At 42.3% G+C, this 16089-nt stretch overlaps 1 protein-coding gene across 1 annotated transcript in view; it reads right to left on the reverse strand.

Moving 5' to 3' along the window:
* Positions 1–16089, reverse strand: part of NIBAN1 (niban apoptosis regulator 1) — a 2689070-nt gene that overhangs the window by 873504 nt on the left and 1799477 nt on the right. The window contains exon 6 of the mRNA XM_044085307.1: positions 13964–14079. Within this exon, the coding sequence (XP_043941242.1) occupies positions 13964–14079 (116 nt within the window). The remainder of the gene's footprint in view (positions 1–13963; positions 14080–16089) is intronic.

The raw sequence follows: 16089 nt of genomic DNA on the forward strand, positions 1-16089 counted from the left end.
CTGCTGCTTATTGAAAAAAAAGGGGGGGGGGGGGTTGATGAGGAAGGGAAATCTTTATCCTTGGAAAAAGAGGGCTGAACATTTTCAGTATGTCATCGAGTTGCCTTTCCACTTTCATCACCCTTTTAGAGTACTTCAGCTGTGGAAGAGTGAAACCGAAGTTCCCTGTTTAAGGGATAATTTAAAAGTTTAGCTTTAACATCTTCAGGAAGGTATTGAGAACAAAGCCAAGCAAATCTTCTCATGACTAACCCAGAAGTGGCAGCTCTGGAAGTAGTATCAGCAGCAGCAGCACACACACTCTCTTAGTAACATGAGAAGCAGATATTAAAGAGGAATTCAAAGTTTTTTTTTTACCTTAGAAGAGAGATGATTAACCATTAACTTCTGCATGTTCTCAACAGACAAAAGCAAAAACTTTAACATATGAGCGTGGCAGTTGAATACACCTTCTTCCCCAACTTTTCAAAAGCTTTCCCATCCTTGTCAGAGAGAATGGGGTCAGTGGCATCTGTTTAGCAGAATCAGAATACATTCTGGATAGGGAAATGCTGCTGGAACTGCTTTAGGGTTAGAAAACAAACACTTGTGATTCAGAAATATTCTGTATAACCTGTCAGTTTCTGGGTGCAGGAGGTTGACTGTCAGGTAAATTATAAGCAGTGAGAAAACATTCTCTAAAGCAGGCAAAACAGGAGGAATAGATGTAGATGTAAACATATCCAACTGTAACAAATCATAATACATTTTCTGTGCAATGGGACTCTCTTTCTGCTCCCACTGAAACCCCTTTAATCTTTGACAAAGTCTCAGGGAAAAGATAAATTCTCAAACAAGAAATCTGAAACACTAATTTCCTCAGAAGCAGAATGTTCAGATTAAGAAGCAGTTACTGAAATACAACCACCCACCTGCATGGCACTGCTTTTCTGACTGAGAATCACAATAAAAAAGAGAGGGATCTCTTTTTCTTTTCTTGCCTGAAAAGTATTGGCAAGGAAAAGGAAGAAACAAGTTCTTTAATAAATCCCAGCAAGTTCTCCTTATCCAGAGAAACAGAATTAGGAAAAGACAAGAGTTTCTCATTGTGTTCATTTTTCCTGAGAACCTTCTTGTAAAAAGACTGACACTTAGTAGGCATGCTCATTCCAGATTCAGGATTCCTATCTTGGATAAGTCAAGAACCTTCACCTGCTCCTTCTTCTTCTCCTGAGACTGACAAGAGTGGTTTTCATTTGTCTGTCAAGGGCATCCTTACAGCTGCAAAGGACATGGTTATCTCCGGTCCACAGTGACTGTAGATGCTATACCAGAGGAACAAGAGGTAAAAGATTAGTGGTCTGAGGAACAAAGAGTGGCCATAGCAGAGTCACCCAGCATCTGCTGAGGAACAATATGAGACAGACTGACAGTCAAAGACAACCTGACAACTTTCTTCTTCTGGAGGGCAGAGAGAGGTAAAACCACAGAGATCTGTAGTTGATCCACAGGTTAAGCTGAGAATGAGATCTCAAAAATGAATAACTAAGACTGAACAAATTGATAAATGGCATGTAACTAGGTAATTAAAACACTGACAGTCCCCTACAAGCAGAATATTCTGTTCCTGGTACATAAACCTACAAAACCTGTAGAAAAATTTATTTTTAAAAATTACAGAAGTATTTACACATCAAAATTTCCATAGAAATGCAAAGCCAATCCAAAAAAAAGTTATGCACTCACCATAACATTCCATGTGAGTTGTTCATCTCGCCTTCATTCTTACTAATGGGTTCAGAGCCGATCCTCGGCTCTGACTCGGCCAACTGCAAAAGCTCAAGGTCTTCAACCAGCTCGAGGACAACTCCCTATCCTATGATGCACCTTGATCTTTCCTCAGATCTTGTTTGCAGCTACCTATGACTATTAATATGCCACTCTAAGAACTGGATAAGAGACAATGCCCACAACTAACAGAAGTCTTGGACCTCAAGTAGGCTGGATGGGGGTTGGAGGGTGGGACGTAAGAATGAAGGTGAGATGAACAACTCACATGGAATGTTATGGCAAGTACATAACTTCTTTATGTGAAGTTGTTCTATTTCACGGTTCATTTGTAATGATGGGTAGCGTCCCAAGCACCATCTTTCTTGGGTGGCTCATGGGAGAATGTTCTTCAGGACAGTGGAGCCAAAGGAAGCCCTGTCCCAGGAGGCCTTATCTACTTTGTAATGAGTGATGAAGGTATGAGGCCTTGACCATGTGGCTGCTGCACAAATAGTATCTAATGGTAACTTAGCAGAGAAGGCTGATGAGGTAGATACAGCTCTAGTAGAGTGGGCCTTTATTTTTTGTTGTAATGGAGCATTCACTGAACTGTAAGTGAAAGAAATACAATCTGATAACCATCTTGACAAGGTGACTTTTGTCACTGGAGGACCTTTTTTTGATTCTGAAAAGGAGACAGAGCTGTTCTGTTTTCCTGAATTGTCTAGCCCTGTCCAAACAAAATCGGAGTTGCTTATGAACATCAAGTTTGTGCAGCATGAATTCCATCTTATTTGTGTATTTAGGGAAGAAAACGTGCAATTCAACAGATTGCTTGAGATTTGTCTCTGAACAAACTTTGGGTAAAAATTATGGATTAGCTCTGAGTGAGACTCTGTCATTTGGAAAATCAGATAAGGAGGTTTGATGGTCAAGGCCTGTAACTCAGAAATCCTCTGAGCAGAAGTGATAGGTATTAGAAATATGGTCTTCCATGACAGATATTTCAAATCACAGGATGAGGCTGGTTCAAAAGGAGGTAATATAATTCAGGAAAGAAAATTTAGATTCCATGGCATGGCTGGAGTTTTGACGGGTGGTCTCAAATGGATAGTACCCTTGACAAAGGCTTTAGAGACTCAATGTGACATGACATTAGAACCTTGGATGCCAAGATGAAGGTTCGAGATTGCTACTAATTGAACACTAATGGTAGCTGCAGCGGCTCCTTCATTGAAAAGTTTAGTCAGAAACTCCAGAATAGATGAAATTTAAGCTAGGTATGGATCAATATCATTCTGAGATGCCCATATAGAAAATCTCTTCCATTTGCTAAGATATAATTTTCTGGTAGATGATTTATGAGAGGATGTTAAAATATGTTGGGCCTCGGCTGAGAGGTTGTAAATCCTGGCTATGTTTGGAATTAGAGCAGCCAAGCTGTCAGTTTGAGGGAGTGAAGAGAAGGATGAAGAGCCCCCAATGAATGGGTCAGAATATCTGGAACCGGGTCCAGGATCTAAAGCTCTTCCAATAGATGAAGGAAGGGAAACCAAATCTGATGAGACCAGTAAGGGGCTATTAAGATTATGGTTCTTCCCAGAGTCCTTACTTTCTGTAATACTTTGGGTATTAGAGGGAAAGGGGGAAAGGCGTAAAGGAAACCCAGGGGCCAATTGTGCACCAGTGGATCCCTTGTGGTATCCCCCGGTAGGGGGATTAGGATGAAGTAGCTGCTGCATTTCGTGTTTGTTGGGGGTTGGAAAGAGATCACAGCAAGGATGGCCCCACTTGCGGAAGATGCTTTCCGCTACTTGTTTCTTAAGAGACCACCCATTAGGCAAGAGAATTGCCCTGCTTAGTTTATCTGCTATCACACTGGATTTCTCCGGGATGTGCGTTGCTATCAGAAAGCACTGGGTGGAGGTTGCCCACTGCCATACTCTCAGGGCCTCTCGACACACGGGATAAGATCTGGTTCCTTCTTGTTTGTTTATGTACCAGACCACTGACATATTGTCCATCTGAATTGCAATTGTTCCCAGAGGGATAGAGTCTTGAAAGGATGGCAACACTAGGAGTACTGCTCTCATCTCCAGGACATTTATATGCAAATGAGCCTTGTGCTTCTTCCACGTGCCTTGGGCTGTTCTTCCCTGATAATGCCCCTCCCACCCTATTAAGGAAGCATCCATGGTCACTGTGTCTATAGGAGTGGGTGGAACAAATGGATGGCCTAGAGTTACTTGTTGGGATGTCAGTCACCACTGAAGGTCCTTCTTGCACATATTCGTTATTATGATTTTGCGTGACTTTGGAAGTTCCTGAAAGGACCACTTGAGAACAGGAGCCACTGTAGTACTCGCATGTTCATCCGACCCAGAGGAATGGCTATGATCGCTTTCGCCATTGTTCCTAGCAATCTGAATACCATTGAGACTGGGGCTTTTGTCTTTGGAAGCAGGTCTAGGATTTGTTTTCATAAAAGACAAACTCTTTCTGGAGGAAGGTTTAAGGTCATAGTGATTGTATTTAGATCTGCTCCTACAAAAACGGTCTGTTGTGATGGCGACAAGGCAGATTATTTGGAGTTTATGGTAATCCCCAATTGATTGCAGGGATTTAAAGTTGTGTCCTTTGCATGTATCAGTTGATGACTGATGGTAGCAGTGAGGAGCCAGTCATCTAGATATGGAAACACCTGGAATCCCAAACGTCTCCGATGAGCCGTGACTACTGCCATGCATTTGGTGAACACTCTGGGGGCTGTAGTGAGACCAAAGGGCAGAGCGCGAAATTGGTAATGACTGGCTCCCAGCCCGAAGCGTAGATGATCCCTGGATGGCCTGTCCATTTTTATGTGGTAGTACTCATCCTGGAGAACTACTGAGCACATCCAATTGTCTTTCCCAGAAAGGGGAGTATTGACTGTAGCCTGACCATCTGGAACTTTGTCTTTTTTACCGACTTGTTTAGTCTGCTGAGGTCTAGAATAGGTCTCCAGTCCCCTGTTTTCTTTGGAACTAAAAAGAACCTTGAGTAAGTTCCGAATCCTCTCTGGTCTGTTGGGACTGGTTGGATGACTCTTTTTTTTCAGCAACCTTTGGACTTCTATGGCTGCTTGTTCCCTGTGACTGGGTGGAACGTCTGGGATTTTTTTCACAAGAGGTTGTGGTATGGCAAAGGGAATTGAGTATCCTCTGGATATGATACTTTGTACCCTGCTGTCTTTTGTTATTTTTAGCCAGGCATCTGGGTACAAAGAAATGCGTCCCCCGACTGCCTCCAGAGATGGACAATTGGGCCTCCTCTCAAGAGTGCTTTTAGGGCTTCCCAAAGAACTGATCTCTGTCACCCTGATTCTGTGGGCCCCCTCTGCCACGTGGATGGCATCTTCCATTATTTCCCCCTCCTCTGTATCTAGAGGGGGTTTCACCAAGAGTGTCCTGGAAAGATCCTTGAGATTTACGGAACCACATCTTTCCACCTCCCCTCCCTTTGGGGTAGGGTCTAATCGGGATAGAAAAACATACTCTGATGGCAAACAAAGTCTTTCCGTCTTTCTCACTCCTGGTAAATGTCTCCTTTACTTTCAGTCCAAAAAGGGACGAGCCATCAAAAGAGTGTTAATAAAGGAAGACTTAAAGGGTTCCGCAAATGTCTCCTAAGGGCAATTCCTGTACCCGCTGCTCTGCACGTTCCATCAGCTGCATATGAGACCAGACACATGGAAGAGTTCACAATAGAATTAAGAGTAGAGAGCTGGGAAGTTACCTTGTCAGAAACCCCCGTAGCTACCAAACCCTGCAGGGTATCTCCTAGTTCCTTCAGGAGATCCCTTTGCAACCTAGTGAAATGCATGAGATAGTTCAGCGATCGAAGGACAAAAGCCGCTGAACTAAACATATGCTTCCCATACCTGTCCACAATCCTGGACTCTCTATTAGGAGGATTAACAGGCATAGAAGTTTCTGATAGTTCCTTCTTAGTGGCCACTGCCACCACCATGGCATCAACGGGCACTCCTTTAGTTAGAAAGATTTTGTCTTGAGGACAGGTTATAAATTTATTAGACCTCCTGGGAACAGGCTCTGTGGTATCCATGGACTCCCATGCCCTCCGAGAGAGTAACTCAATCAACTCATTGAAGAGTGGAGACACCCAAGAGGTGGAGGGTTGAGACCCAAAAGCCTTCAGGAGGGCTGACTCATCATCAGTAGGGTTAAGGGATTTCCAGCCACCGCTCTGTTTAAGGATTTCTAGGATATCTGCGAATGAGATATCCCGAGAGGGACTGTGGGGACCCTTCTGACTCATCTAAGTCAGTATCTGAAGTGACAGATTGCTGTGGGGAGTCCAGATGCTTCCTCTTGCAAAGTCTCTTCCTGGGAACCTCTTCAGTGGGAGCTTCTGGAGAGGTCTCAGAAGAGCAAGATTCGCCCAATGGGGTTTCCTGAGGCTCAGGGTCTCTACGCTTTAATGGAGCGTGTGTTGTAGAGGTAGACACCAGTGCTTTAAGGGAGGGAGCTGCTAGTATTGATGGTGTGGTTGACGGCATGGACAATACCCTCCTCAATGCCCCAAAGGCTCCTTGGTCCTGACACGAGGAATCCCCCAGATAGGAGATAGCGGCTCCATTGTCGGGGACCAGCTCCTAACCAAAACAAGAGTCGGCTCTGTTGGCTGTGGAGCCAATGTTGAAGCTTTACTCGATCCGGTTTTCAGAGTCGATGGACTTTTTCCTGGCTTTGAAGAACTAGACGACATCTTAGAGGGTTTGTCATGCTTATCCAGTGCCTCTTGGAAGGAGGATTTTAAAAGACCTCTATACATAAGTTTTCTCTTTCTCTCATGCAACACTCTAGCACTAAAAGAGTGGCATACTGAACAACTTTCTTGCAGGTGTACCTCACCCAAACAATACACACAGTCGGTATGTCCATCAGTGATGGACATCTTTTGCCCACATCTTGGGCATTTTTTAAATCCAGACTTGGATTTCTCTTTCTCTTCATGAGACATCCTATCAGACAACGTATATATATATATATATATATATATATATATATATATATATATATACACATAAACACAGCACTCTACTCCTAATAATGCAAGATCTTTAAACAATTAAGCTACATATCAATATAGTTGCCCTGTAAATAAAAAAGCTCTAACACCACACAACTATGTGAGAAGAAATATAAGATAAGGAAACCTAAAGGCCTAAAACACGGCCACTTATCGAAGTTATTTAAGTCTCTAAATAAAGTACAGTTGTGCACACTTACCATAAATGTAGATGTTCAAGTGTATTCACTGTTGCAGTCACCACTTTTGGGTTATCTGCTTGCAGTAGCCCTCAGTTGGCCTGATTAACAAAGTCTTGGGTCCTGTGTCGGTTGCTGTCCCTTCTTCCATGACGTCAGGTCATCAGGGGTATAAAATATGCAGCCATCGCCATTACATCAGTTTTTCTTGCCCCAGATGTCAGGTGCCTCCTTAATGGGAAGCAATTAAATCTATAACTATACAAGGTTATACCTCCAACAAAAAAGCAAATACACCAAAAAGCTTTTGAACATAGCAAAGGAAAGTAGAGGTATATCCAAAAAAAGAAGGGGGCTGGAGGGAGGGTAACCAGGATTGCAACAGTAAATACACTTGAACATCTACATTTATGGTAAGTGTACACAACTGTACTATGTTCTTCATGTTTCACTGTTACAGTCATCACTTTTGGGTAGATTCCCAAAGCTAAGGATGGGAGGAGTAATTTAGATAAAATTAGGACCAGCTAAAAGGCCCTGCAAGACTGCAGTGGCAAAGCCAGCTCTGGATTTAGAGAAAATTGGCAGATGGTAATGCTTGGTGAAAGTATGTACAGAACTCCAGGTAGCCGCTTCTAGGATGTCCCTGGTAGGGACGCCTCTGAGAAAGGCTGTAGAGGTAGATGCAGCCCTGGTAGAGTGGGGTCTGATCCCTGTGGGATAGGTTTTCCATGGTGTTTGTAGCAGAAGTGAATGCGATGGCCTATCCATTTGGAAATGGTTTGCTTTGAAATAGTCTTCCCCTCTGCACCTGCAGCAAATGCCACCAGCAGTTGATCAGATTTCCTTTGAGGTTTAGTTCTGTCCAAGTAGAATCTAAGTTGTCTGTGCACGTCTAAGGAGTGCAGAATCCATTCCCCTTTGTTCTGTGGATTAGGAAAAAAGGTTGGCAAATGTATGGACTGATTAAGGGCCGCACTGGATACCACCTTGGGCATGAAGGAGGGATTAGTCCTGAGGGACACGCTGTCCGCATGAAAGATGATGAAATGCTCCACTGCCATGAGGGCCTGTAATTCAGATACCCTTCTTGCTGAAGTGAATGCTAAAAGGAAAGCTGTTTTCCAATAAAGGAATTTTAAGTCTGCAGTGGCAGCTGACTCAAAAGGAGGAAGGATGAGCTTTTCCAATACAACGTTGAGGTCCCAGGCTGGAGTAGGAGCTCTCCTGGGTGGTCGTAGATTTTTGGCCCCTCTGAGGAACTGCTTAAGCAGTGGATGAGAGAAGAGGGGTGGTTCTGTGTTATAATGAGCTGAAATGGCTGAGGCATGGATTTTGATGGAGGAGAAAGACAGGCTCTTATGAAGCATCTCAGTTAAGTATTGTAAAATCTGAGGTAAATTGGGCACTGTTGTGCTCATCCCTTGAGACTGGATCCAGGCACAGAATCTTTTCCATTTTTCAGCGTAAGACTTTCTGGTACTAGGCCTCCTTGCCTCTAAAATTATATCCATCACTGGTTTAGTGAGAGGTGGTAAAGGAGAAATTATGTAATTAGCCAGGCTGCTAGATTCAGTGTTTGAAGTTGAGGGTGCAGAATTTGGTTCTCCTGCTGAGACAATAGAGTAAGAATTCCAAAGAAGGAGTGCAAGAAAGTCAAAGAAGAACTGCCAAAACTTCCGTAGCTCTTTATAAGCGTGTTTAATGAAAAAACATGAACTTCACGGACCAACACATTAACGCAATTCACACAGTGCTATCTCCTAGCGTTTTCATCCAAGACAAATGGACTTCATCAGACAACATTAAAACATAAATTAAATGTATATATAGTGATTTAATTATCCCAGTAACCAATGAATCATGCCTTAAGCATTTGAATTGAACAAATCAAAAAACGACCTCATAAATATTAACAAATTGAATTAAAATCATTACCCTCAAACATAAAACTTTTCTAATGACTAATAACACAGAAATATTGGATGCATTTGATAAAAATATACAAGAAATATATAATGCAATAGAGTAAGAGTCTGAGGCAGGTGCCATGGGGCCCACAGTGACACACTGCGCAAGAGGGGGTACCAGTGTTGGCGTGGCCAGTCTAGTGCAATCAAAATCGTCCTTAGTTTGTCTTGTTTGATCTTTAGTGGTACTTTGGAGAGCAGAGGCAGAGAAGGAAAGGCATAAACTGATAGGTTTTTCCAGTTGAAGGACAGAGCATCCACTTTCCAAGCTTGTTTGTGGGGAGTCCTTGTGCAGAATTTGTCCAACTGATAGTTTTGGGGGGAGGCAAACAGGTCTATATCTGGGCTCCCCCATTTGCTTGTCAACATGTTGAAAATCCTTGGTTCCAGTTTTCACCCATGTGGGTCCATGAGGTTTCTGCTTAGTTCGTCTGCCAGTGTATTTAGTTTTCCTGGCAGGAATTGAGCTTGTAAATGTACTTGATAGCTCAGGGCTGTGTTCCACAATGCCATGGCTAGTCTGCAAAGGGGGTAGGAATGTGTACCCCCATGCGTGTTTATGTACCATATAACAGTGGTGTTGTCTGTCTTTATCATTAATTGTCCTGGAAGAATGTGGTCCTTGAAGGCTGTCAGAGTATTCTGTACAGCTAACATTTCTTTTTGATTGACATGCAGGTGCATTTGACTTGGGTTCCATTTGCCCTGAATGCACTTCCCTGCCAGTTGGGCCCCCCATGCATAATCTGATGCATCTGTTGTTAAGGTTTGGGCAGCAGGGGGTAGTGTGAATGGTAGTCCCCTGTTTTGGTGGCAGGCCTCTGCACACCAAAGGAACTCTAGGCGTAGGCAAGGTATGACAGGAATCAATGCTTCTACATCCTGTGAATGTTGACACCACAGGCTTTTCACATACCACTGCAGTTTCCTCATATGCAGCCTTGCATATGGAATTAGAAGAATGCAGGAGGCCATGAACCCCAAGGCTTGCAGTATTTGCCTTGCAGATAACTGGGTTTTTGTGGCCACTTGTTTGAAGTAGGCTGTCAAATGAATCCGTTTCTCTGGCGTGAGGAAAGCAATCTGGGAAGTTGTATTCAAGCTTGCTCCCAGGAATATAATTTATTGACAGGGTACCAGGTGTGATTTCTTTTAATTTATGGTGTACCCCAGACAAGTCAGTACCCTTTGAACAAAGGCCAGAAGATTCAAATGTATGTCCTGGCTTTCTGCCTGAATTAGACAATCATCCAGATATGGGTATATTTGAATATTTCTTTGCCTGCATATTGCAATGACTGGAGCTAGGCACTTTGTGAATACCCTGGGCACCATAGATAAGCCAAAGGGCAGTGCAGAGAACTGATAGTGCATGTAGCCTGCTTTGAAGCGTAGGTATTTTCTGCAAGACTCCCTGACAGGGATGTACAGGTATGCTTCTTTTAAGTCTACTGTTGCCAACCATGCATCTTTGTCTAGCATAGAAAGCAGCTGGTGAAGAGTCAGTATCTTGAATTTTGGAATCACCAGAAAGGTATTTAGAGTAGAAAAGTCCAGGATAGGACGCCATGTATTGCCCTTTCTGGGTACCAGGAAAAGTCTCGAATATAACCCTTGTCCCTTTTCCTCTTTGGTACCAACTGAATAGCCCCCATGCTTAAGAGTGAGAGTACTTGATTTTGGGCATCTGCCCACTGATTTGGGGGGTAGATCTGGCTACCTGCTTGGTGTTGGTAAGGTGTGGAAGTGAAATCTGTATCCTTGGGACACTATATTTAAAACTCATTTGTCCTGGGTAATGATTTCCCAATTTTTGGCCTGCAGATCAATCTTTCCACCTAAAGGAGCATTCAGTTGGGAAGTGCTTGGAAGTTTTAGAAGCAAGTCATTAAGACTGTTTTCCATAGGGGGGAGTCTTACTGCTCCCTGATTTGGGTGCGGAAACCCCCCACAACTTAGTCTTGTGTGCCCCCTGGGACTGAAACCTAGGGTTTCTGCTATGTCTGAGTTTGGCTTGAGAAGACCTTGAAGAGGCTGGAAAGGACCGATTCTTAGAGGGTCAGTGCCTACTAAATCTAGGAGGCTGAACTTGTAAGAAATATTTAACTGTTTGCATAGATTTAGCTTCATCTTCCATCTTTTTAAGAACTTCCTCAGCCTTGTTGCCAAACAGGCGGTCCTGATTTAAGGGAGCATCCAACAGTTTAGCTTTAACATGATCAGGTAAAGACTGTTCCTTAAGCCAAGCATGCCTTCTGAGCACAGAACCAGTAACAGCAGCCCTGCAAGAGGCTTCTAAAGAATCAAATCCACATTGCAAAGTATGTTTTCCAACCTGTTCAGCAGAATGCATTAAATCCTGTAACTCTTTATTTTCCGCACAGTCAGGAATCAACATCATTTTCTGTTTAAGCAATCCAATAACATGTTGTTGATACTTTAACATATGAACCTGGCAGTGTAAAGCCCTAATGGCTAAGGTTGCAGAAGTGTAAACCTTCTTACCCCATCTATCCAGCGCCCTGGAGTCTCTATCAGAAGGGGTAGGATTTTTAGCAGTAGAAGCCTTAATGCCCTTGGGTCCCTGTGAAATAGTCTCTGGATCTGCAATAGGATTTTTAAAAAGGAACTTCTGTGAATCAGGAACCCTGTAATATCTGTCAGGTTTTCTAAGAGCAGGAGGCAAGGAATCAGGGGCCAAACTAGATTCCGAAAAAGCATCATCAACAATGTCTAGTACAGGAGGAATAGCTAAAGGCCTATGCTGAGGCAGGAGTAAGAAATACCTAAGCTTCTTTTTTGAATCAGAAAAATCCTGGCTTTCCCAGTGGAAATGCTCCCTTAGAGTATGTAAGGTTTCACCAAAAGAAAAATCCTCTGGAGGGGAAGCAGAGGGAATAGAGTCCTCTGCATCATAATCCTCATAAGTAGATAAGGGCAAATCCAGATCATCAGAAGAATCAGAAAAATCAGAACCTTGGTCAGAAGATTCATAAACAACTTCAGTCTTAGGTCTCTTAGAAGGGGGAGGCTGGCTTCCCCTGATTAGAGTTATAAGATCTTCAGCCATTCTTATCATTTGTTTTTTTAGGCATAGAGGCCTGAGCATGCGGCCTGGGCGTCAGTTTTTTTGGCATGGATCGAGATTTAGGCCTAAAAGAAGAAGCAGGTGTCGGTTTAATATTCAAGTCCGTAGGCCTGAATACACCCTCAGTAGCTGATGCCTGCACAGCGGCTCTGGACCCATCCAAGGTAGAGACATCCGCAGGTTCCATAGTTGAAGCATCTCGCGGCATACCGGACTCCGAATGGGTCTCAGTAGAGGCCTGCGAATTAGAACTAGCAGGTATCAGGGACTGCGAAAGTGCCTCACTGAGTACTGGCGAACTGGCGACTGGCTTACTAGAAGCGTTGTCGGCAGTTTTGGACCTCGGCGGCCTGTCTCTGTCTTTATCCTTACATTTTTTTGGATTCCCGGTAGTTGGATGGCTAACCGACATTTCTGGATAATTAAACTGAAAACCGAAATATTTAGAGGCGGAAATATACTGACAATGGATAGTGAGCTGATTAAATAAAGCACAAAACCAACAGAACGGTACATCGTGGTCAGGGCCTAGGCAACGAATACAGTACGAATGAAAATCTTTATGAAGTATTTGCTTTCCACAAGCAATGCAATTATTAACTTTTACTGACATCGGTAAGGAGCAAGAAAAAGTTTCCCCAATGAGGTACTTACCTTTAGTTGAAGACTTCGGTTCTGAAACTCGAAAATGAAAATTTCAGGAGTCGGCTGACTGGCTCTTGCGAACTGCTTCTGCTTCCGGCACCGCACGGCAAGAAATACTGGGGTAATGGCGTCGGCTGCATGTTTTATACCCCTGATGACCTGACATCATGGAAGAAGGGACAGCAACTGATGTAGGACCCCAAGACTTTGTTAATCAGGCCGACTGAGGGCTACTGCAAGCAGATAACCCAAAAGTAATGACTGCAACAGTGAAACATGAAGAACATCTAGCAAATTACTAAAAATACACAATGCCCTGTAATTAAAAGGGCTCTGACTAGCACCACACAACTATGTAAGAGACAGGGAGAACTAAAGGCCTAAAGAGTGCCCACTTATCTAAGTTATTTAAACTACCTAGGAAAAACTAGCAAATACCAGGAATACACTTATAGAAAGGCTAACTATTATAAAGACAGGAAACATTATTAAACTATATAATTTAAGCTATGTAGCAAAGTTTTAACAAGAAAAAAGCAATAACTTTAACCGGCCAAAGCTGGTGAACGTCCGATCAAGTTGCAGCGGCAAACAAGATCTGGGGGAAGATCAAGGTGCATCATGTGATAGGGAGTTGGCCTCGAGCTGGTTGAAGACCTCTAGCTATTGAAGTTGGCCGAGTCAGAGCTGAGGATCAGCTCCGAAACCATCAGTAAGAATGAATGGCGAGATAGAACAAATTCACATCCTTTAGTTTTCTAGTAAACATAACATTTCAGTCAGAAAAAAAACAAGTTTTCCTTAAAAAAATAGAAATAGTAGAAGGTTCTACCCAACAGGGGACTTATATGCCCAGCTTTGAAATATTGCTAGCTGACCATCAGCACACTTTGGCAGCAATAAAACTCTGAATATTTTGAGAATCTAAAGGAGCTCCCCTTGAACTCATAACATATATTATGTAGAATATGTCCTTTAGCTTTGAAAAAGTGGCTAGTCAGTAGGGGTAGGACCTAAACTGCTTAGACTACTGCAACAGTGATCTAATGTAGAACATCTGAGTTACTCAGTTTTATTTTGCAGTCAGCCATACTAGAGCTGGGAGCTTGATCTTTGCCTCACCACTAGTTTCTGGCTTTCTTTGAAATACTGGAAACTTTAACCTTTCTAACAACTGCTAGCTGAAAGCAAACCTTTACTTGTCATAGCCAATATTTAATGCATTTTCCCCACAATTTTACCTGTGGCTCATCACCCACTAACATGTCCCAGGAACCATAATGTCCTTTCTCTTGCCTGTAGAACTGGACAGCCTCCAGGAATGCTTGAGCTTCAAATGATGACTGTTTCAGGAAATCTAGATGCAAGAAAGTAAATAATTAAGAACAATGTTATTAAGCAAAGTATATTATATCAGTGACATCTAGAAAGAAACATGCTGTTTGAGTAACTAAGAAGAATATCATTAAAACAGGCACATTATATCATAAATGCCTATAAAAATACCCCGTGCTGTGTGCTAACCTTATTTGCAGGCAGTTACTAGCTTTATATAGGGCTTCTTAGGGCACAGTAGCAAAAAATAAGACTTAAGATTGAAAAAGTAAGGAAAATGAAACAAACTCATAGGGATCCTTCTCTTTTCCTTGTTATCAGTCACTAAGATTATATATATGATGTCAATTGCATCCTTTTTTACCTTCAGTTATGCACCTGTACAAGACTGCATTGATGGTACTTCTTATAGTATCTAGAGACTGCTATCTAATGCCTACTCTGGTGTCACCATCTGAGATGTCTAAATTAAATGCTACTAGTTTAAAGCAATAACTGCTACTCCATTATTGCTCACCTTGTTGCTATGGTACAGATATCAGTGCAATCAATTGTTAATATAAACAACTACAGATTGCAGCAGTAATCTTTACAATAAAGTACCACTGTATTTGTAAAGTACAGTTGTGTAAGTAAACTTACACCATAGCAGTGGATGTTTGAATTATCTCTGCTGCAATAGCCTTAGTTGTATGGGTTACATCTTGACAAGGATATAACAGCTGGCCAGCTTCCAAAGCTTCAGGCCACCTTCCATGTGCCCAAACCATCAGTCAGCTTGACCTGAGCTGACGTAAAAGACAGGTTTGGGTGCCAAGCACTCCAGAGCTTTCACACCAACAGAGACAGGGAGACTCAGCCCTGAAAGGAAAATGCTACGAACAACAAAAAAAAAAAAAAACGTACCCACACCACACCCTATCACAAATACATCAAAAAAGGGGGGAATGGAGGGAGATGAAACTGCAGCCAAAACATTCCTCATACTTTCACAGTTAGTCAGAATAAACTTTAACATATGACACTGACAATTCAAAATTCTGAAAATCAAAGTTGCAGAAACATGCACTTTTTTCCCATACTTATCCATAATCTTAACATTGTTGTCAGAAAGAGTAGGATTGTAATTAAATGAAAATCATACTCATCATAATGATACATCTGTATTGTCTGTTTCCATACTTTCTCAATATATGGGACTTGATCTGACTTCGACCACTTCTAAGCTTTGGATCCAGTGCTCAAGCTCCTCTCTTTTCATAATCCCTGTGTAAACAGCAAGCTAACTCAGACCGAGTCTGTCCACCAAAAACAGAAATTTAGGAAAATGAAGGTGGTATTAACTAAAAACTATCTGACTTAAAGAATGCCAGCCTGTAAACAGAGAGCAAGAGAGAAGGAGAGAACCTCCACTAGAAAAGACTAGGTTGGCTACACTCATCCCAGAATGACAATGTGAGAACCTATACACACAAAAAAGGGAAGGGGGATGGGGGGTAGTTGAGGTAGGACAGAGACAGACTTAATATAGATCTATCATTATGGTGAGTACATAACTTTCTTATTTGATATTGTCTTTTCCGTCTACTACTCAATGTATGGGACAAAGTCTCCAATTGCTTTTTTTATTTAGGTAGTCTTAAAAAAGGAAATTCCAGAGCACAACTGAACCAAGGAGGCTCTAGAACTGGACTGTACATCCAATATGTAGTGTGAGATTAAAGTATGCACCTTGGACCAGGTAGCTGCAGCACAAATGTCATCAATTGGTAAACAGAAAAGAAGGCTGTAGACAAAGCCACAGATCTAGTGGAATGAGCCTTTGGGACAGACGGCTGTGACAAGCCTCTTTCTTGCTAGACATATAATATGCCCTGTGACAACCAGAGGGAGAAATTGACTTTGAATTCTGCTTTTCCCAATTTAGCAATAGAAAAGGATACAAATAATTGGTCATATTTTCTGAAAGTTTTGTCTGATGCAAGTACAAATATAAATGACAATGAAAATCTAGCAAATGCAAAGTATATTC

The sequence above is a fragment of the Protopterus annectens genome, chromosome 10.part0 (genome assembly GCF_019279795.1).
Source record: "Protopterus annectens isolate FY-2018-M chromosome 10.part0, PAN1.0, whole genome shotgun sequence".
Taxonomy (NCBI): domain Eukaryota; kingdom Metazoa; phylum Chordata; order Ceratodontiformes; family Protopteridae; genus Protopterus; species Protopterus annectens.